The sequence below is a fragment of the Anomaloglossus baeobatrachus genome, chromosome 1 (assembly GCF_048569485.1).
Source record: "Anomaloglossus baeobatrachus isolate aAnoBae1 chromosome 1, aAnoBae1.hap1, whole genome shotgun sequence".
NCBI classification, from domain to species: domain Eukaryota; kingdom Metazoa; phylum Chordata; class Amphibia; order Anura; family Aromobatidae; genus Anomaloglossus; species Anomaloglossus baeobatrachus.
The window spans coordinates 91669359-91693312 of NC_134353.1; the positions used below are offsets into that span (position 1 = coordinate 91669359).

Here is a 23954-nt window from a genome sequence, read left to right on the forward strand (position 1 = left end):
CTAAGGGCTCACTCACACAAGCGTATAAATCAGACGAGTGCAGTCAATAAAAACGGATAGCACTAGGACCAATGTTATTCAATTACACAGGATTTTTTCAGCTGCATTCGGAATGAGAAAAAGATAGCAGCATTCTATCGGATGCCATACGGTCTCTCGTTTAAGGGCATACAAATTAAAGGTTAGAAAATTGCAAACTTTTCTAAATTTTTGTCAAATTTCCTTTATTTTACGGAATAAACGTAAAAAATATTTCCCTAAATTTACTAGTAACATAAAGTATATTGTGTCACAAAATAACAGTCTCAGACTCACTGGGATCCGTGTTCCAGAGTTTTTAAATTGTAAAATGTGTCCTGGTCAGGAAGATGAAAGGGGTTAAATTGACAAGCATGGCACGCTTTGCTGTTAGCATAGCACTCCTATACAATGCACACGGCACCGTTTTACCTGAGGTGTCTTTTCTGATGCCTTTTTGGTCGTCTTTTACAAGGGCTTTGACACCAGGGTCATTTGTTTTAGCGTTCTTTATATAAAATAGTCATAGCTCCGAAGTGAAGAACTCCAGAAGAATCAACAAGTCACTTCTTTTTGCTGCTTCATGGGCTTCAAAGCCGGAGGCAGCTTAAAGAAGTTCCAAAAGATGGAGCAAGTGCACAGCAAGTGGTTTTGACATTGCAGTAAAAATGATCCTTCTTTTTGAGCTTTTTGGAGGGGCTGCACTATGGATTCTAAGGAACAAAAAGCAAGACAACTAAATTGTTCAAGATCCTTTGGTTGAAGATTGCTTCATCTGTTCCAGACACAAGCAGTTGTGCTTCTGTGTGGAGAAGAAAGCAAAGTTGTTTTTTTGTTTTGTTTTTTTTTTAATCCTGGACCATCCCTTTGAAGGGTTATTCCTAAAACAGTACGTTATTCTATATGTATAATGTAGGGATTAACTTAGACTGCTCTCACACTGCGTTAAGTGGTCCCGTCGGGGCTTCCATCTGAACCCCCCGCAAAACGGATTTAGGATGCATACGCCGGCATGGCCATTGACTAGAATGCTGCAGATGGGGTCACCATGTGCTCTGCCTTGCATAATTTTCGGGAATATATGCTTTCTGAAGGCGGACACCCAGACATAGTAGACTGTGTCTGGGTGTCCGCCTGCAGAATATGTATACTCCCAAAAATGATGCACCACAGAGCACATGATGACCCCATCTGCGCCATTATAGTCAATGGCCCCACCGGCGCATGCGTCCGAAACCTATTTTGCTGAGGGTTCGGACGGAAGCCCTGACAGGACCACTGAACGGAGGTCAGAACGCAATGTGAAAGGGGCCTTACAGATTGCTGGCATCTAACCACTGGGACAACATTTTTGCAGAGTCCTCTCCGAATGGAATGGAGGGAAAAATGCTTAACCTCTTCTCCATTCACTGCTGGCAATTGTAGAGCGTTGTGCTCAGCTTTCTGCGGCAGTTCCATGGACCACAGGAGTGGAGGTTCCGCATCTCTAATTTATTCAAGATGGGGCTTTGCAAAACCCTTGTTCCTGGCCTCCTTCTCAGGATTACTATTGGTCCCAGCGATCTGATCCCCAGCAATTAGTAAATAATTCTATATCCTATGGAAAGGGGTATTATACCAAGCAAGTGCCAAAAGGTAAGAGAAGGGGACCTATACGTCTAGGGAACAATAATATGGTGACCCCAAACCAAACCTACCTTTGGTCCCTGGGGTCCCTCACCACCCTAGATAGGTTCCTCACCTATGCACTGAGCTGGATACCTGACCATAGGTATACCTAGTGCTGGACCCTAAGTAGGGAATGGGTGGGATGAGCTCTTCATTAACCCCACTAAATGCTAAAGGCTAAAGAAAGACACATGGGGAAAAAGCACAAACTACTTATTCACAGATGACACAGGCAGGAGTTCAGCAGGCTTCAGCAACCATACTACAGATGAGAGCAAGCCACCTTCTTGCAACTAGAGCTAGAATGAACTGAATAATATCACCAGCATCAGTCCAGGGGAAAAAGGGAGTATTTAAATACCAATACTGATGATCAGCAGCTGGGTGGAAGGCAAGCTCCTGCAGAGTTCAAAAGGGGGAGAGATGAAAATCCAGCAGGAAAGCTACCTATTACAATGAATACTGACAGCAGGAACAATAAAAAGTCAGGGAGCATTTTACGCAGCCAAACGCTGTGACCGAAACCACTTGACTGTCTGTCATCCGTGACACACCCGTGACAGGTATCTTACTATTTTAAATTCCATGGTTGATAAAGTAACCTTGATGAACATTGATTGTGAGGGGTAATAGGGCAACATGGTATTGAAATTATTAGCTCTATTGGGGCAATATTTGGAAAAATTATGCAAATTGCTAACCTAGGACAATCATAATATGTTGGATACCTACAGAGATTAAGGATGTTGTCAGTCATGAGATCGTCTCCAGTTTAACAGAAAGTAAATCCTGCATTTTCGTTATTATTTTTGCTCTAATTGCAGGGTTCTCTATGGAAATAAAATCACAGAACTTCCCCAACGTGTTTTTGAAGGATTATTTTCATTACAGTTACTGTGAGTATATCTGGATTTCTGTCTTTCCATTTACTGTCTTAGAAGTAAAAGGGTTAAATATAAGTTTTTAGATAATTGAATATAAATATTTTCATTCTCCCTATTTTTAACCTCCTGTTACATGACGCAATGTGTTCTCATGTCAACCACCGCTGGCATCTGAAGAGTTGATGGATGGAAACCCAGAACATTAAAAAACCACAAATTGTCTTAATTTATACCAGAACCAGACCATTAAGCCATAAATGAGAAACACACTGTTTTCATACACGCCAGCCTACAAATGATATGTGTGCTGTGTTTACCGCATGACCCTCAGTAGGTCAAATTTATCATCTACATCAATCGGGAATATTGTATACCATTTTATTGCTTCTGTCATATTCGGAATACTAATAGAACAGCTTCTCGAGGCAATGTGAGGCATAGACCGGTCATGCCACCAAAGTTATGTGGGTGACATATGAATCTTGGTGTATTTGTAGCTAAAGGCAAACTTTAATCAAGTCTTTAGGTCTCCATACACATTAGATCAACATTGGCCAAACCCGCTGATATCATAGAGATTGGCCAACAGTGTAATGTGTAAAGGGTCTCCCAAACTTTACCCCATCAGATGATATCAGGGGAGAGAAGGATCCATCATGTCCGATTTTTGACTGTTGGTCCATTTTACCTCCAACAGATAAGCAGTCGCCACAGCTCTGTCATGGGGAACACAGGAGAATATAGGGGAATCGGGCAAAATGGCTGTATCATTTATCCGACAGCTCTCTGTTCTGTCTGGCGGCTTTGAGCTGGCCATTAGACATAAGTGACTATGTAAAGCCCGCCGACACATCGTAAGTGACACACATCCGACATCGTAAGGTACCTTGTAGTGTGTGACAGCTACTTGCGATTGCGAATGAACGGTAAAACGTTCATCGCACGCACGTCGTTCATTCCTCATGACTTGAACGTCAGGTTGTTCATCATACCCGGGGTAGCACACATTGCAGTGTGTGACACCCCGAGAACTATGAACAGATCTTACCTGCAGCTCCCGGCCAGCAATGCGGAAGGAAGGAGGTGGCGGGATGTTTACGTCCCGCTCATCTCCGCCCCTCCGCTTCTATTGGCCGGCTGCCGCGTGACGTCGCTGTGACGCCGAACGTCCCTCCCACTCCAGGAAGTGGACATTCGCCGCCCACATCGAGGTCGTATGGACGGGTAAGTACGTGTGACGGGGGTTAATCGTTTGTGCGGCACATTCAATAAAATTGAACGTGCCGCACATACGATGGGGGCAGTTACGATCGCATACGATATCGTATGCAGAATCGTAACATATAAAGCAGGCTTTAGAGTAGACTCAGATTTTACATTTGCCACAATACGGATGTTTTGGAATTTGTTTATGCTCAGTCAACAAAATGTTGGCCACTGACCATTATTTTTTTTATAAAAAAAGGTAAAAAAACCTTATACTCACTTTCCCACTCACCCTTCCAGCCCCTGTGTTCCTCATCATCACCCATTTGGTCCTCGCTGCATCCTGTGATTAATGTAGCTTGTGCTGTAATCCCTGTTATGATGTCATGCTGCCATGAATGTTCATGGGCGTAAGAGACCCATGGATTTTAGCGGTGGGGATCAGAAGATGCGGTGAGCACCAGACAGTTGACTGTGAGGAGCGGAGGTGATGGAAAGGTGAATATGAAGATTTTTTTCAATTTTTTTACGCTATGATTATTATCCTCTGGGGTCCAGAAAGACCCTATAGCAATATTCCTCAACTCCAATCCTCAAGGCCCACCAACAGGTCAGGTTTTCAGGATTTCCTTAGTACTGCACAGGTGATGGAATTATTCCCTGTGTAATACTGATAAAATCCTGAAAGATGAACTGCTGGTGGGCCTTGAGGACTGCAGTTGAGAAACACTACCCTAGAGCAGTGTTTCCCAATTCCAGTCCTCAAGACCCACCAACAGTGCATGTTTTCAGGATTTCTTTAGATTGCACAGGTGATAATTTAATTACCTGCACAGATGATAATTCCAACACTTGCAGAATGCTAAGGAAATCCTGAAACAGGCACTATTGGCGGGCCTTGAGGACTGCAGTTGAGAAACACTGCCCTAGAGTATAATAAGGGACCCTAAATTCATGGAGAATAAGTTCTTTTTGAATCAAATGGACCAGGAAAAATCCGCATGACCAAGCCAATATCAGTTATGCTTGATCTGCTCATCACTACTGCCCATACAATGCAGATAATTGTTGGTCACTTGTTTGACAAACAGCTGTTCCTTCCAAACTCAGATGACAAAAGTATGTGAGCAAGGATGGTTGACCTTAGGGAGATCAACATCCACCACTGCGGAGACCCCATCACGTGTTTCTCAACGCAGTGATTCTAGAGCAATGCCCCCTGGGAAATATTCAAAGCAAGAAGGCCTGCGGAGACACCATCACATGTTTCTCAACGCTGGCAGGAAACTAGCCAGGTCTTTCACCGGGAAGGAACAACCACGGGAAGGGCAGTCTCCAGTCAAGGATACCACCTATGCCAAACATGGTATCCATCCACAGACAGCCATTTCGGGGTATTTGCCCCTCATCAGTGTGGAGTAGGAATCTGGCTAGTGGGAGCATTGCCTTGCTCACATAGTCTTTTACTAGGCAATGCTCCCACTAGCCAGATTCCTACTCCACACTGATGAGGGGCAAATACCCCGAAACGGCTGTCTGGATGGATACCATGTTTGGCATAGGTGGTCTCCTTGACTGGAGACTGCCCTTCCTGTGGTTGTTCCTTCCCGGTGAAAGACCTTGCTAGTTTCCTGCCAGTGTTGAGAAACATGTGATGGTGTCTCCGCAGGCCTTCTTGCTCAGATGACAAAAGGTCAGGAGCACAACTTTTGCCATGTTAATCCAGATATAGTAACATTTTAGTAAATAGAAGTCAACTGAAATTTTGCACAATCATTATGCTCTATATTACAATGAATTTCCTCAAAACATAGGCTTTGGTTTACCCAGGACAAAAGTTTAGTTAGTTGTCTGGTGTCGAAATATTCTTGCTAAGCAAAGTGGCTAATTGGCAACCTCCTTGGCACCATGCAAAGGACTGCATTCCTTTCTTCTCAGATAGACCGGAGTTCCACTTGCATATGACTCGCGTGAGTCTCGCATCACATCCCCCTGCACGGCCGCACGCTCTCCTGATAGGAGCGGGTCGGCTGCAGGTATTTTTATGCAGCTGAGACGCTAGTGTCCAGAGAGCATTAGGCTGTGTCAGGTGATGCGATGTGAGACTCACACAAGTCATACGCAAGTGGAACTCTGGCCAAAGTGTGAGGCTCCTAGAGATCCACCGACCCTAAAGTGATGACTTATCCTAGCCACGTACCATATTGTGACATAAGGAAACCTCTTTAAAGATGATTAGGGTAAAGGCACTCTTGTCTTCCCAATACCACGGTGGCTCAGAGGTTTACACTCTTGCTTTGCAGCGCTGGGGTCCTGGGTTCAGATTCCACCAAGGACAACATCTGCAAGGAGTTTGTATGTTCTCGCCGTGTTTGAGTGGGTTTCCTCCGGGTTCTCTGGTTTCCATCCACACTCCAAAGACATACTGATAGGTAACTTAGCTTGTGTGCCCCAATGGGGACAGTGATGATGTCCGTAAAGTGATGTGGAATATGATGGCCTTATATTAGCAATGCATAATTAATAATACACTCTTAATTATGCTAATGCTATAATATTTGATTTTTTTTTTCTTGCCATTCTTTTTCACATCTTTATGATTCCTTACATTTTTCCTGTTTCACACGGTGATCCCAGGATTGTTGTCTTGATCGCTTGCTCACTTGACCTGAACTCTTTACCTCCTGGCACCTATTTAATAGCACATTGCCACATGTGGGGATATCACGCCCGACCTGTGATTACTCTACTTTTCCTTTTGAAGTACTCATTGGCTCGTGGCCATCATGACTAATCTTGGTGTACTGCAGACTCTTCATCAGTTTTTCTCATCTACAATATGCAGTCATAAGCTACAAGGAAAACATTTTTATACCTGTTGAAAATCCCTCCCGCCGCACATCCAGTTTGTAAACCACTTGAAAGGAATTAGTATATCCGACAGCACCTTGGAAACCATACAGAAATGTTCTGCTTCAGCAAACAGTGTAATGTAAAGTAAGCAAATGAAAGCAATAAAAGCAAACCAGTAATAGGAGAAAGCCTACAGGCCAGAAACATTCCCTCCACGACAACCATGTACCTAAAACATTGTACATGTATTTATCTGAATTACTTTATGTTACCCTTATCTTGGGATTATTAGAACTAAATGAATCTAGCCTGTTAGGGCATTAAAGGAGTTGTCCGGGCTTGGGGAAAAAAGTCTGAGGTCACTATATGTGACTGCAGACAGGTGAATCATGACAGTATACAGCATGCACGCAATGTCACAATTCCCCAGTATTACCGGTGCTAGCGAGTAGCATGTGACCATGAGTATATGATTTAGATACTTGCAGTCACATGCAGTCTAGTCGGCACGTGATCGCAAATATCCACATTGCACACATGGTTTCAAGTGGCTGCCCATGAATCCTGGAAATCGTAACATAGATTGACTGCAGACTTTTTCCCAAGCTTGAACAACCCTTTTAATGATTCCCAATGGTGTTACCTTATGATTAGAGATGAGCGGACCCCTGGAAGCTTGGGTCGGCAGCTTCAACCGGACTTTAGATAAAGTTTGGTTTTGGACCCAAATGGAAGTCCCTAATTGAGCAGTTTGGGTCTTTGCCTATATACAGCCAACCAGAATGAGCGGACCCCTGGAAGTTTGGTTCGGGTGCTATAGCCGGATTTTAGATAAAGTTCGGTTTGGGACCTGGATTTGACCTGAGCTCCAATGGAAGTCACTAATTGGGCAGTTCGGATCTCTACCTACATGTAGCCAGCCATAAACTTTCGGTGAAGAGTGAGCGGGGTTTTTCCATTTTTATTTTTTTGGGTACACACTAAATCCGATAACTCTCTTGTTACTCCCAGTACGAACCGTTCAAACACTGCAAGCGGCTTGCACTGGGTTGAGCACCGAGTTTTCCCCAGCACAGCGATACTCGCACGAGTGGTCAGCATACGTAAAGCACCCAAAGTTCAAAACCGAACTCTTTTTTTTGCTTGTCTGTGTTCAGGCTGAACCCCAAACTTTGGGTTCACTCATCTCTACTTATGATGCCTTATGACAGCAGAAGACAACTCAACATGCAAGGCTACTTTAAGAGATCCGATCTACCTTTAAAAAACTGGTATCCAGGCTGTGTGCATCTTGTGATCACCATATTTAACACTTAACCACACAATCAAGTGCTAATAAAACTTCAGCAGCGGTGATCCTGACTGAGGATAATAGGTATAAAAGGACAACAATTCTTTAGCTTTCTATACCATTAGTTCACTAGAGGAACATAAGATTTCATCATTATATTCCTAACATTTCTTGAACTTTATGGAACTCCACCTTGATTATATGGCACAGTCCATAATAGATTTGATAAAAGAGAAAAAAGAGTTGCCCTTAAACTTTACGACCAGATGAACACAATATAACTTTGTAATTCATATTATCTTTGATTCATCAGATTGCTCAATGCCAACAAGATAAATTGTCTGCGGGTAGGTGCCTTCCAGGATCTGCACAACCTGAATCTCCTTTCTTTGTATGACAACAAACTTCAAACCATTGCCAAAGGCACATTCGCTCCACTGCGTGCCATTCAGACCCTGTGAGTATTTGTCCTGTTGTGGTTGTGGGGGGATTGTATGTATGGGAAATCAGTCTTATGGGGGGATGTTTTTGTTCTTAAATAATCCATCTTCTCTTTTGCATTCATGGTCAAAAATAGATGCCAGGTCATTTGCGAATAACATGTTAAATCATTCTCATTCACTCCTGAAAGGCATTTGGCTCAGAACCCATTTATCTGTGATTGCCATCTGAAGTGGCTGGCGGATTATCTTCATACAAACCCTATTGAGACCAGTGGTGCCCGTTGCACCAGCCCCCGTCGACTGGCAAACAAAAGGATTGGACAGATCAAAAGCAAGAAATTCCGCTGCTCAGGTAATTTACTTAGTTGAATTCCTTTCGCGTGCCAAAAAACAGTCGTAGATGGCTCAACCAAGCAATGGCTCCTCACTCCTGAATTATTAACATTGCATAATCTTCTCTGGTCAACTTTCTTCTAACGGGGAAGAAGAATTCTGCCTGTTTGCTCATATTAAGGGAGGACTTTACGCAATACTGCAACAAGACTTCTACCATCTTCTACGTAAAGCAATGACTTGGCACTGAGAATATTTTTTAAAATTTACTTGTTCTTGGCTGCTTCCATAGAGGTTCCTAATTCAGTGACTCATATTATTGTTACAGAATATAACAGTATTGCTATAGATTTTTTCCCTTATTTTATGAGATACACAGTTGAGTTGTGAGATATACAGTTGTGGCAGAGCTCATTGTGATATCAAAGTCAGCTATTAGTGGTAAATCAATTGCACAATCTTAACTTCCCAAAGCAAATTAGAGCAAAACCAGGTGAAACTATAAAATTTCATTGAGACTGGCCCAGTCTCTCTAGATAGATGATGTTCAGAGTGGTAGAGTGGAATTGGGCATGTGGCATTGCTCGATCTTTTGTTGTTAGGGAATATAAGCTGGTGTCATAGTTGTCTTATTATAACACCTATGTCCCCCATACATATTAAGCTAAAATTGGCCAAATACCCCATATCGGTAAGGTCAGATGTGTATGGCTCTTCCCAAGTTCCTCCAACCAATGATATTGAAGGAGAGAAGGATCTGACATCCGGAATTCCAACTATCGATCTGTTTGTTCTCCCTGGAAATAGGCTGCTGCCAGATGATTCTAATCATTCTTTAATAGGGAACGCAGGAGCGGTGGTCCAGGCTTATGATTCTTACGTATGGGGAATCATTATATACAGTGATTGGATGAACAATGACTTGTCTTACAGCTAATATTGGGAGCCTTTACTTCCATGATGACCCCATTGACAACAGCTGCATGCATAGCATAGCCTCCAACTCAAAAATATTTCCCGGATCTGTACATTACTTTCCCAAGAAGCTTCAAAAACCCTAGTACATGCCCTTATTATCTCCCGTCTGGATTATTGCAACCTCCTGCTCTGTGGCCTCCCTTCTAACAGTCTTGCACCCCTACAATCTATTCTAAACTATGGTGCCCGGCTAATCCACCTGTCCCCCCGCTACTCCCTGACCTCTCCTTTCTGCCAATCCCTTCACTGGCTTCCCATTGCCCAATGACTCCAGTTCAAAACACTAACCAAAAGGATACCCATCTGCCAAACAAGCATTCACCCGCTAGCTGTCATCTATGTATGGACCGGTACAGTCCTAGAGAGCGATATAAGCAGCTAAGTTCTGCTCTTTTTTTATCTTCCACCTAATTTATAACACATTACTGAAAAGCACAGTCAAAATCATAAAACTAGATGAATAAGTCAGGAAGAGTTTTCACCGAGTTGAAATTAATCAAAAGGTTGACACTCTGAGGGCCACCTCCTATACCGCTCCTGCTTCACAACCTACACATATATTCTTATCATGTGGCTTCCAGCTGTTGCAGGTGTCTCGGCTTTTACTACTTTTTAGACTTAAGGTTTAAACAGCAGTAGAGAGTTGTTTTATAGTCTGTGTCCTGCAGCCATTTGTGACCAGATGTGTGTGTTCTTGTTACATCTCCATCAAGGTTTTATGTTACATTAGCTTTGCTCCATTTCACCTTTGAATATGACCAATAAGTGTCATCTGTCTGCAATTCAGATGCAACTTTCTGTTTTGTTTTTCTCTTTTTTTTTTTTTTCTTCTTGTATATGTAGCTAAAGAGCAATATTTCATCCCAGGTAGGTTTCAAGATGTAGTAGGGTTATCCTTATTGTGCCCCTTACCAGATTAGGTCTTGTATGTACCCTTATGTAGGATAGCTGTCTACATGCATGGAGCTCCTTGTCTATTTTATCCTACAGTGAGCCCTATTTTAATTATGTTTTACATTGTGTTTTGTGCTTTTGTTATGTGTTTTCAGGTAAGATGTTAAAACCATAAAACATTTTTAGTTGGACGTTCCTAGGAGAAAGCCTTTTCTGATAGATGTAGCTCAGGTCGGTGCATGTCTTCCAGTTACTAAAGACAAAAAGTATAGACGAGAGAAGGTAACTGGTCTAAATATGAGACCGTTGACAGATTAGGTGTCAAATTTTCTTGTCTTGAATGTAAGGGTCCAGTTTTTCATTTTTGATGAAGAATACCTTCTTCGGAATCTTAACTGAAAGCTGTTGGGCTTCAATACATATACCTATGTTTATTCTAATACGGCAGAGGAGACTAAGGTTCAACTGCTAAATGTACAGGACTGACTAATATGGCAGAGGAGACTAAAGTGGGCTTTACACGCTACGATATCGTTAGTGAATTATCATCGGGGTCACGGTACTTGTGACGCACATCCGGCGTCATTAACGATATCGCAGTGTGTGACACTTATGAGCGACCTTAAACGATCGCAAAAGCAGTCAAAATCGTTTGCTGCAGAGAGGTCGTCCTGAAACAAAAAATCGGTTTTTTGCTTGTCAGCGATGTTGTTCGTCGTTCCTGCGGCACCACACATCGCTGTGTGTGACACCTCAGGAGCAACGAACATCTCCTTGCCTGCCTCCACCGGCAATGCGGAAGGAAGGAGGTGGGCGGGATTTTACGTTCTCTATTGGATGCCTGCTGTGTGACGTCGCTGTGACGCCGCACGAACCGCCCCCTTAGAAAGGAGGCGGTTCGCCGGCCAGAGCGACGTCACAGGGAAGGTAAGTCTGTGTGACGGGGTTAAGCGAAGTTGTGAGGCACAGGCAGCGATTTGCCCATGTCGCACAACCGACGGGGGCGGATACGATCGCTTGCGATCTCGCTAGCGAGATCGCAGCGTGTAAAGCCCGCTTAAGGTTCAACTGCTAAATGTACAGGGCTGACTAATATGGCAGAGGAGACTAAGGTTCAATGCTAAATGTACAGGACTGACTAATATGGCAGAGGAGACTAAGGTTCAATGCTAAATTTACAGGACTGACTAATATGGCAGAGAAGACTAAGGTTCAACTGCTGCTAAATGTACAGAACCAACAGCTAAACCTATGTCCTCCAAACCAAAGGGGAGCTAAATATTTTTCAAATCATTTTTCGGAGGTGAAGTTATGGGACTTGATTCGTCATTTCTGTTTTTAGAAATCAATGTCTTGTCATATTTCTTGACATTTTGTTGTCAGATTCTCCCAAACGTCGCAAACCGTTCATTAATTTTTCACAAATCAAAAATACACATTATTTTTGTCATTGACCTCTTTTTTTTGCAGACATTTTAGCCCAGATAGTCATAGGTTTCACTAAAATAGAGTAACATTTTCAACAAACTATATGCCACACGTAAAATCAATTCAGGGGAGTGCTGGAGTACGTTCGTGCAAAATTGTGAAGAATCAGCTGAAAACCGCTGGAAACCTTCCCAAACCTTGCCCACGATAGCGAACGTAGACGATAAAACAGGGGACCACACATATAACATAGCCTGTAAGGTGCAAGTAAAAAAAAGAATAAGGAACAAATTAAAAACAGGCGAAAAACTAAACAAAAAGGTGTAAGTGCAATAATAAATCGCCCAATGTGGCTTATTCTATTTCTCATGATTATCACTTTCGCTATTTGTCAGGAGAACAAAAATACTATTAGGTCGTCTTTTATTCCTGAATTTTCCTTTGGTCTACAAGTAAGAATCTAACATAAGACTTTGTAAAATGCCCTTAAAACATTACAATTAAAAAATAGGAAATTAATCATCCGTACATGTCATAAAATCCTCACATTGTACAAATAATTCTTGCTCCTCGGGTAATTATAAAAGTCAGTATGAGCGACAATATCATTCTCAGATCTGGTGACAGATGTGACACAGTAGACGGGCACTTGTCAGATGTTTAATTTCCTGAGGGACTTTTACTTCTCTGGCTTCTGTTTTTTGCCTTTGAGTATCCATTTCCCGCATGCTTTTTTTTTTATGCCGAGCAATGTGTCAGCAATGTGGTCTGAATCGAAAATATCCTCCATATTAATAGCTATGGGAGGGAGGGCATATATAATATATGTGACAGATAGAGACAGACAGACAGACAAACAGGTAGATATGAGAGAGATGGATGGATTGATGATATTTCAATGGATGGATGGTTAGATAGATAGATGGATAATGAGATAGATAAATGATAGACAGATGGAGAAATAGATGGGAGAGATAAATGGATGTATATATGGATAGATAGATAGATAGATAGATAGATAGATAGATGAGTGGATGGATGGATGGGTGGATGGCAAGAGGGATGGGTGGATGGATGGGTGGATGGATGAATGGAGGGATGAATGTAGGGAGGGAGGGATGGGGAGAGGGAGGGAGGGGATGCACGTATGGATGGATGGATGGATGGATGGAGAGATGGATGGATGGAGAGATGGATGGATGGAGAGATGGATGGATGGAGAGATAGATGGATAGATGGAGAGGAATGGATAGAGAGATGGATCGATGGAGAGAGATAGATACATAGATAGATATAGATAAATATAGATAGATAAATGTTAGATGTAGATAAATTATAGATAGATATGGATAGAGAGAGAGGATAGATGGATGGATGGATGGATGGATAGATGGATGGAGATAGATGGATAGATTGAGATAGTAGATAGATAAATGATGGATGGAGAGATAGATAAATGGTAATGTAGACATAGATAGATAGATGATAGATTTCTGTATTATATAATTTTCAAATTTTGTCATACATAGTAATGAATCTCTCCCTCTCTACACGGCTTCCATCTCACACGATGGTGGTCTCTGTCCTCCGCTGTCTCTAACACATGTGGATTTTTTCCTCCCTAGATACACTCCTGTTGTTTTTTGTGACCTCAGGACACTTTTCGATCCATTCTTCAGGGATTGTAATGAAGGTTTTTTTAGCAGAGCGCACTCTTGAGATTCTCACCAGCAGAGTGTTGTTAGCTGAGATGTGCGGTCACATGCCGAGCTGACCAAACACAAATCCGGATTCTCGCTCCTGCTAATACAGGTTGCGCGCTACTTTCAGAAGTGTAAATCCCATAGAAATAAACACCTGGATGTTTTATAGCGGTCACAGTAGGATATGGGAATATGTGAGGCAGGGCAGACTCCTTCTATATATTGGGTCCTAATTTGCTTTAAGTGCAGTAATGTAATATTGTCATAGGAGACCAAGGTGCCGTCATTTCCAGCAATGTGACAGGGCAGCGTGTTAACCCCTGCACTGCCAGCACCGAGTCTATTCCCAGGCCGCACGCTTCTGGCAGGACCCTCTCTATGAGGCGAATGTTGGATTCCCAGGCTTTTTTTCCCTCTGAAATACAAGAGGCCTGGAATAACCTGTACATTTGTAATGCTTCCAGCTGGCCCGCACGCTGAAAGAGACTGGGCTTTACAAGACGCTAATTAATTTTTTGAATTAGAGGTCTTTTCTAAGTCAAAATAATGTAGATACATTTATTCTTCTCAATGTGGATCTGATCAAGGAAAAAAATGAGAGGCAAATGCCGCATCTGTTGAATACTTTACAGAAACTATGTTTAATCTATTCCCTTTCTCACATTTATCTGCTGGCTCAAATACACTTGGATTCTGGCACTGGGACATTTTTTATTTTTACAGGGCAAACTTTGCCAAAAAATAAAAAAATATTAAACCTTTCATGCCCTCCAAAATATCACATGATTGGATAAAGTCATTTCAAAGATAGCCTAGGGTAGGTGCACATGACAGCTTTTTCAGTAGGAATCTGCCTGGAAAAAGCGCCTCAGAAGAAGAACCTCAACAAAGTGCCACAGAAAAAGCACCTCATAAAAAGCGCCTCATACAAAGTGCCACAGAAAGAGCGCTACAGAAAAAGCACCACAGAAAGAGCGCCACAGAAAAGAGCCTCACAAAAAGTGCAACAGAAAGAGCACCACAGAAAGAGCGCCACAGGAAAAAGCGCCTCAGAAAAGAGCCTCATACAAAGTGCCTCAGAAAGAGCGCCTCAGAAAGAGCACCTCAGAAAGAGCACCTCAGAAAGAGCACCTCACAAAAAGCACCTCAGAAAGAGCGCCTCAGAAAAAGCGCCTCAAAAAAAGCGCCACAGAAAAAGCGCCTCAGAAAAAGCACCACAGAAAAAGAACATCATCCACAACATGAAAAAATCACATCATTGTGCACATTGAGTTTTTTGTTTCTTCTTTGATCTTCTTGAGGGTTTGGGAATTATGGAGAGGTTAGAAGAAGTAGAAGTAGCATGTTTATACTTCATTTGGAAGCCACCCACTCTTTTTGGCTAGGTATAGTTTAGACCAGGACTCCCTAACTGGTGGCTCGGGAACCGCATGTGTCTCGCGGGCCCATGTTGTATGGCTCGCGGCTGTCTGCCAGCTTTGGGCATAAGCACCAGGTCTAGCAAGCAACTATAAAGAGCAGGTCTCCAGATGGTGACTTGTGTGAGTAGTCCCACATAGATCTGAATGGGGGTAAGGTAGGAACCTCTGGATCTTGATATACTGCCTCACTGTGATCTCTGTATAAAAGCTTTGGCTGTCATACGAGTAACAGGGGCTCTGGGTGTCACTATGGGCGGTAGCCTGATGTGGCTCACGACCCTCTCTCAGAGCTAAATGTGGTTCATGTGGTTTTCAAGGTCAGAAAAGTTGGGGACCACTGTTTTAGGCTATAAAAACAGCCACAAAAATTATGGCAAAACCACCAGCAAAGTCGTTTCAGGAAAAACACTGGTGGCTCTTTCCTGATGTGCCTTTTCCAAGGAAAACCTTGATGGGCACGTCATCTGTGCACATACATTTACTGTGCTCTTCTGAAGCTTATTTTGACCATGGAAACATGGCATCCAAGCTAGAGGTCAGGACAGAGAAGTCAACGCTCAGTTATCACTTCTAAATTACATTAGTGTACAGCTAAATCCAAGGAGCTCGTGAGACATCAAATCCAACATCAGATGGATGGCTGGTATGTCCTTTTTATCGCATGTGGGATGGTGAGTTTACTCCTAAGGAGTAATAGCGCTAACGACAAAGCAGCAGAATCAGAAAAAATCTAGTAGCTTGCATAAGATGCATTAACACTTGCTAATTATAGTGAGCGTGCACTCTTGTAATTTTACGATAATCGGACAATGTAAACAAGCAGGCAATCACCCGACGAATGAGCAAATCAGTTGTTCATAGGGAGAAATTATTTTTAAGCTTCGGAATCATTATTGTCAGCAGCACATCGTACTGGTTAAATGATGACAATGACGGTCCATGTGGCAAACTGGACAATCTATTACTGACCAGTCTGTGCATATCGCAAGCTTGGCCAGCCTGTTTAAACAGGATGCTTAACAACAGCTGATCGGCAAACATGTAGTCAGTTGATAGTCGTTTAACCCTGCAAGTTGGCCCTAAGGGATGTTCCTGTCTACAAACCACTCCTGTCTTTCTGTTGTAAGGAGTCTCATGATAACGGCCCCATTTATCAGATTGTCATCACAGGATTCATTTGGAGCTTCAAAGGCATAGACGATATGCAAACTATTTTTGGGCAAGTAAAGCATCAAAGCTCCAAAAGGTGAAGGTTCGGTTATATTTTATATAGGAAGCCAGGGATACATCATGTGTGCAGAGTCAGCAGTGCATCTGCTGTAGGCGCAAGCAATGCCAAGTTTGTGGGCGCCGGCAGATGTATCATCAATCCTCTAAACACTTATTTCTTATCATGAAATCCTTTGTGGTGAAAGACTTTTTTTAGCACCAGGTCTTTGGCTGTCGCTAAAGGGAGAGGAGTTTTTTTCATAGGAGGCATCAGCAGTCGTCCATAGTTTGAGCTTGGTCATGGAGTGTAGAGTATATAGCAGTCCTTTTCCATAGGCATCCTCCTGTTTAGCTTTTTACACATATATGTATGCGATGATTAGGTAGATTTTGTCCTTTAGGTCAGAGTCACACTTGCGAGTGACTTGTGTGTAACTCGCGAGAATCTCTCATCGCATGACCCGTCACGGCCGCACACTCTCCTGACAGCAGCGGGTCAGTTGCATGCATCTCTATGCAGCTCAGACGGTCCTGTCCAGATAGTGTACGGCCGTGACGGGTGATGCGATAAGAGACTATCGCGACTTACAAGCAAGGCACTCACAAGTGTGACTCCGGCCTTAGTCGTATGTCTGTTCATCTACATCCTCCATAACCAGCATGTCTCCTGTGGACCTCATTGTGTTACCAGACACCTTCCATCCCAAGAACGTCCCTCATACCTCACCCAACCTGTGCCTTTATTCTGAACGAAAACCAAATGCCAGTGAATATTGCTTCTCTCGTGTTTATGTCTTGCTTTCTTTCCCCCTGACTACCTTTACTTTTCAGGCATTCACCACTTGGGCTGTAAGTAACATTTCTTCCCCTTAGCGTAACAGTCTCTCTGATCCTTTCTTTTCTAGCCCGGCGTATTTTATCACCTTATCCCAAAGATACCAAACTAACTGTGGATTTATGTAGTAAGATCTCTGCTAATTCACCTATTCCACCTAAAAAAACAAAAAAAAAAAAAACAAAACACAAAACCATTTTTAAAGTAAATACTATCCATCATTTCTTTTAAACACAAAAATGCCCAAATTAAATTGTTTTTTTCTCCCCACAATGAGGTGGAAAAGCTTCAATCAATTATCAGTCTTAACATAGTCTGAGTATAGGTATTCAGACAAAATAAAGCTTTAAGAAAGCAATATTAGTTTAAAATGATATTTTTATTCAAAACTAATATATTAAAATATGTAAGTAAAAGTTCCACTGTATAATAACCAGGGACATGGGAAAATTAGCAGCCAGGTAATAAAGTAATGAAATAAACTGGTACAATTGCAAGGTACAATTCATAATATAGTATAATAAAATACGTCAATATATCATAAAAAAGTGTATCATTGTAACCCATACATATATCAAAATTTATGATAAATAAATAGTACCAGTTTATATAAAGGTAACAAGAGAGTACAATAAATATGTCTAATAGTGCTCCAGATTCGAGCATCCCCGAAGAAGCAGGGCAAAACGTACGTCGGGGTAGAGGGATGTGGCTTAAGCTGCCAGCCACAATATGCAGGTACTTTTATTGTTTGTTACTCCTATATTAGTATGATCCTGGATGATTGATTGCACATGGAAGTAAATCTGGAGCACTATTACACGTATAATTTACACGGATTTATTGTACTCTCTTGTTACCTTTATATAAACTGGTAACATTTTTTTTTACATATATATATATATATATATATATATATATATATATATATATATATATATATATATATATATATATATATAGCACAGGCACCTTATCTACTTATTTATTATCAAAAATTTTCATATCCTATGTATGGGTTACAATGATACACTTTTTTATTGCATATTGATGTATTTTATTATAATATATTATGAGTTGTACCTTGCAATAATATTACAGTTTATATGATTATTTTATTACCTGGCTGCTAATTTTCCCATGTCCCTGGTTATTATACAGTGGAACCTTTACCTACATATTTTAATTTTGAATAAAAATATAATTTTAAACTAATATTGTTTTTAAAGCTTCATTTTGTCTGAACACCTATACTCAGTCCACCATTTGTTTTTATTCTATGTGAAGGCTCTTATCACTATAGTTCGGCTTTTAGTATGGCCCAATTCGGACGTTTTGGGGAACAGGTGTTTTAGCAGAGAGACCCTCGTGTCCATGTCTGGTTTTCATGTTGTGGAAAATGAAGAAAGAAAAAAAGAGATGATGTTTTTTTTCCTTTCAACTCTCCGTTTTCTTGTGTCCTTGCTTGGTCTGCACTGGTATTCCACCCATCAGACCCTCTGACCATCAGACCTTGCCCCATCCCTTTCTCTCCCCCTTGTTTTTTGGCCTTATCTTTGATGTTATGGATGCACTTATGGTAACCAAGCGAGATTTTCTGTTGTGCTTGATCTAACCATGTGGTTGTCAGGTATGAGTAAAACATGGTTCTGTCAAGCACCATGGAACGTCCCGCAGCTTTCTACAGCATGGCAAGCTGCTGAGGCTTGTACACCTAGGAAATATATCTATATATACGGCCTCGCTGGTGGCAATGGGGACATCAGTTTTGTAGTGTAAACCCTGCTGTCAGCAACAAGGCCGAGAACGAAAAAATACAATTGACCGGTTGAGCTCACTAATCTCTACAATAAAATCTGCTCAAACTGTATATCCGTGTCAGTCTTACGGTAATCATTAAATCTGTTTGTGTTACCTGCGAGGGTTAATTATCTAAGAGCATGTGACTGGAAGTTTACTGATAAAACCATGAACCAGCAGAAAGTACGGCTGTGCAAAGCTCCGAGTCCGTATGTCACCCCGTCATGTCTGCCCAACTCTTGTTTCGCTTTTTCCAGCAACCCCCGAAGAACCTTTGTGTGCTCAAGTCCTTAGAAAACCAGCGCCCCCTCCTTGAGTTTACTACTTTTTTCCATTCCTTGACCTTAAGTGGAATTTCCGCCGATTGTGTCCCCTTGCATTTTTGGGTGTCGCGTAATTTGTTGACATGTTTCACAGGTACGGAAGACTATAGGTCCAAGCTGAGCGGGGACTGTTTTGCTGACCTGGCATGTCCAGAGAAGTGTCGCTGTGAAGGCACCACAGTGGACTGCTCAAACCAGAAGCTCACCAAGATCCCCGACCACATCCCGCAGTATACGGCGGAGCTGTGAGTATACCGCTTTCTCAGAAGAATACACATAAGTCTCATGGTACCGGGACTGCACTGGTGCACCTACCAATACTCTCATCTCTAGATTCTTTGGAAACTCTTGAGCACCATGGCCTGGTGGTATGGTGTCATGTTTGTGCAGTAGATTACCTAGAACTTATGTAAAACCAACGCTTACGTTGTAATAGCTCAATGAGTTGTAATAGAAAAAACACTGCTATACATTTTCATTCTTTTTTTTTTTCAGGCGTCTCAACAATAATGAATTTACAGTCTTAGAAGCCACTGGTATATTCAAGAAACTTCCTCAACTGAGAAAAATGTGAGTCTTGACTCCAATATTTTTCATTCCAGATTTTTGGTTTGCAGATCTATAAAGGAATATGACTTTTGTTGGTGCCCCTGCCCAACAAATTTTCTGCTGCTCTGTCTAACCACTGATTTGGTCGCTGTCCTGAAGAAGGCTTCCATCCCATCACCTAATTCATAGTTTTACAGTCCCATAGAAAAGATAAAAGGAGATGACCAGCTCATCTCTAGTGATCAGTGCTTGTTCTTTGGCACATGGATCCGACATTGACCATGGTGTCTTCACTGATAGAACATTTCAGTAAGGTCACTTTCACACTTCGTTCAGTGGTCCTGTTGAGGCTTCCGTTTGAACATCCTGCAAATCGGGTGTCGGACATATGTGCTGACGGGGCCATTGACTATAATGGTGCAGACGGAGTCAACATGTTCCCTGTCGTGCACCATTTTTGGGAATATACGCTTACTGGAGGCGGACACCCAGACATAGTAGACTGCATCTGGGTGTCCACCTCCAGTAAGCATATAATCAAAAAAATGGTGCACGACAGAGCCCATGGTGACCATTATAGTCAATGGCCCCATCAACGTATATGTCCGGAACCAGTTTTGTGGGGGTTTGGACAGAAGACCTGATGGGACCACGGAACAGAGGTCAGAAGGCAGTGTAAAAGCAGCCTAAAGGGGGTGTTACACGCAGCGATATCGCTAGCGATACCGCTGGTGAAAGCACCCGTCCCTGTCTGTTGTGCGTCACGGGCAAATCGCTGCCCGTGGCGCACAACATTGCTTGGACCCATCACACGGACTTACCTGCTGAGTGACGTCGCTGTTGCCGGTGAACCGCCTCTTTTCTAAGGGGGCGGTTCGTGCAGCGTCACTGCGTCGTCACTAAGCGGACACCCAATAGAAGCGGAGGGGCGGAGATGAGCGGGATGTAACATCCCGCCCATCTCCTTCCTTCCGCATTGCCGGCGGCCGCAGGTAAGCTGTTGTTTGTCATTCCCGGGGTGTCACACGTAGCGATGTGTGCTGCCTCGGGAACGACGAACAACCTGCGAGCTCAAGAATCAACGATTTTTTGAAAAGGTACGACGTGTCAACAATATCGTTAGATACGTCGTTGCATGTAACAGGGCCTTAACTCTTCCATCAAATAAGAAATAAAACATCCAACTTTTTTGATTAGTTAACATTCCAGCCATGCCACGAATAAGAACGCCCGTTGCGTTTGAAACGCATTGGCTTTTGAAAGACATCTTTTTGGATGGATGATGGAATTTTAACTAATCAAATAAAGCTGGATGTTTTATTCCTTGGGAGTTGGAATAATTTTTAACATTTTCTATTCATAGTTTTATAAGTTGTTGTAGCTGAAACCTTCTTATATGATCTTAAAGGGAATCTGTTATCTTTTTTTGTACGTTATTTGAGTGCAGGGTGATGTAAAAGTAGAGACCCTGATTCCAGTGATATATCACTTACCATGCTTCTTGTTGCAGTTTTGATAAATGCTTAAAACTCTGTATAAATTCCACCCAAATCACTAATTGACAGCTTTCTCTGTCTACTGTGCATAGTCAGAAAGCTGCCAGTCAGCTGTAGGTTTATAAAGAGATCATGAATATGGAGGACTGTATTGCAGTAGTACTTGTCCTCTATTGATAATCTCCTGCTGATAAAACATTGATTTTATCAAAATTACAGCAAGCAGCTCAGTAAGTGACACATCGCTGGAATCAGGGTCTCTGTCTCTACATTATACTGCTTTAAAATTAGGTGGCAAAAACCTGGTGACAGATTCTCTTTAAAAAATCTGCAGAAGCAAGATTGCTAAAAATTATTGCAGGAAATGAGGGGAGTATCTGGGGAAAAAAAAGTGTCCACTGTGGATAATCATATGAAAGGGCAACAACTGTTGTATTCCATAAACATACAAAGGTTGGTCAAATTTTCCCATTTTGGCAGGAAAGGCCAATATATTATGCATATATGGTTCTCCCAGCTCTCCTGTGACAGATGATGTTGGGGAAAGATGAGTATATTGACTTTCTACAGTGAAGTATCTAAAAGTATCTTACCCCGACTCAGTCTTTTGAAAACATACGCATGCTCTGTTACACAGAGCGTGCATGTTTATAGAGGGTAGGTAGGAGAAGATTGGTTGGCGGCTATTGAAGTTGCACGGGCCCCGTACATATAAGATTGTCAGGTAGTAACATCTGGTTTTGCTGACCTCATGACATCTCATCAACATAATGGACCACATGCCCTGAGAAGAGTAATATCATACCTACAGTATATCACAAAAGTGAGTACACCCCTCTCATTTTTGTAACTATTTTATATCTTTTTATGGGAAAACACTGAAGATATGACAGTTTGATACGATATAAAGTAGTCAGTGTGCAGCTTGTGTAACAATGTACATTTGGTGTCCTCTAAATAAATCAACACCCAGCAATTAATGTCTAAACCGCTGGCAACAACACCCCCAAGTGAAAATGGCCACACTGTGCCCAATTATTCATTTTCCCTCCCCGGTGTCATGTGACTCATTAGGGTTACAAGGTCTCAGGTGTGAATGGGGAGCAGATGAAGCAAATTTGGTGTTATCCCTCACACACTCTCGCATACTGGTCACTGGAAGTTCAACATGGCTCCTCGTGGCAAAGAATTCTCTTAAGGATCTGAAAAAAAAAATTGTTGCTCCACATAAAGATGGTCTAGGCTATAAGAAGATTGCCAACACCCTAAGGCTATGTGCGCACGTGTACGCTCTGCACCGCACACAAAAGGTCCGCTTCAGAGCGCAGCTGAAAAGCTCCGTTCTGAAGCGCCTGGTGCCTGCAGAATTTGTGCGCTCTGTATGCTGCCTCTCCCTATAGACTTCATGCAAAGTGCACGAAAGAAGTGACATGTCACTTCTTAGAACGCACGCTTCGGGCAGCAGCCGAATCGCTGCGTTCTAATACGCCACGTGGGCACGGCTCCTGCACAATCTTCATAGATTGTGCTGGGGACACAGGACGCATGCAGTTATGATGCGGTGCAGAACACAGCGTAACTGCATGGAATACGCACACGTGCGCACATAGCCTAACACTGAGCTGCAGCACGGTGGCCAAGACCATACAGTGGTTTAACAAGACAGGTTTCACTCAGAACAGGCCGCGCCATGATCGACCAAAGAAGGTGAATGCACATGCTCAGCGTCATATCCACAGGTTGTTTTTTCAAAATAGATGTATTAGTTCTGCCAGCATTGCTGCAGAGGTTACAGGGGAAGGTGGTCAGCCTGTCAGTGCTCAGACCATACGCTGCACATTGTTTCAAATTGGTCTGCATGGCTGCCTCTTCTAAAGATGATACACAAGAAAGCCTGCAAACAGTTTGCTGAAGACAAGCAACGTAAGCACATGGAGTATTGGAACCATGTCCTGTGGTCTGATGAGATCAAGATAATTTGGTTCAGATGGTGTCAAGCATGTGTGGTGGCAACCAGGAGAGGAGGACAAAGACAAGAGTGTGCGCCATACAATCAGGCATGGTGGTGGGAGTGTCATGGTTTGGAGCTGAGTGAATGACTGTTGACGTCTGTGGAGAGCTGCAGGTCATTGTGAGAACCATGAATGCCAACATGTACTGTGACATACTTAAGCAAAGCATGATCCTCTCCCTTCGGAGACTGGGCCGCAGGGCAGTATTCCAACATAATAATGACCTCAAATACACCTCTAAGAGGACCACTGCCTTGTTAAAGAAACTGAGGATGAAGGTGCTAAACTATCCAAGCGTCTCCAGACCTAAACCCTATGAAGCATCTGTGGGGTCTCCTCAAACAGAAGGTGGAAGAGCGCAAGGTCTCTAACATCCACCAGCTCTGTGATGCTGTCCTGGAGGATGGAAGAGTATCCAGCGGCTCCTGTGAAGCTTCAGTGAACTCCATGCCTAAGAGAGGAAAGGCAGTGCTTGAAAATAATGGTGGCCACACAAAATATTGACACTTTGGGCACAATTTGACCAAGCTTCCTTAGGAGTGTACTCACTTTTTGACAATAATGGCTGTGTGTTTAGTTACTTAGAGGGCACACCAAATTTAAACTATTA

At 42.5% G+C, this 23954-nt stretch overlaps 1 protein-coding gene across 3 annotated transcripts in view; it reads left to right on the forward strand.

Moving 5' to 3' along the window:
• Positions 1-23954, forward strand: part of SLIT2 (slit guidance ligand 2) — a 474993-nt gene that overhangs the window by 370351 nt on the left and 80688 nt on the right. For all 3 annotated transcript variants that reach the window (XM_075346920.1, XM_075346918.1, XM_075346919.1), the window contains exons 12-16: positions 2511-2582; positions 8234-8377; positions 8552-8715; positions 19382-19532; positions 19783-19857. In XM_075346920.1, the coding sequence (XP_075203035.1) occupies positions 2511-2582; positions 8234-8377; positions 8552-8715; positions 19382-19532; positions 19783-19857 (606 nt within the window). The remainder of the gene's footprint in view (positions 1-2510; positions 2583-8233; positions 8378-8551; positions 8716-19381; positions 19533-19782; positions 19858-23954) is intronic.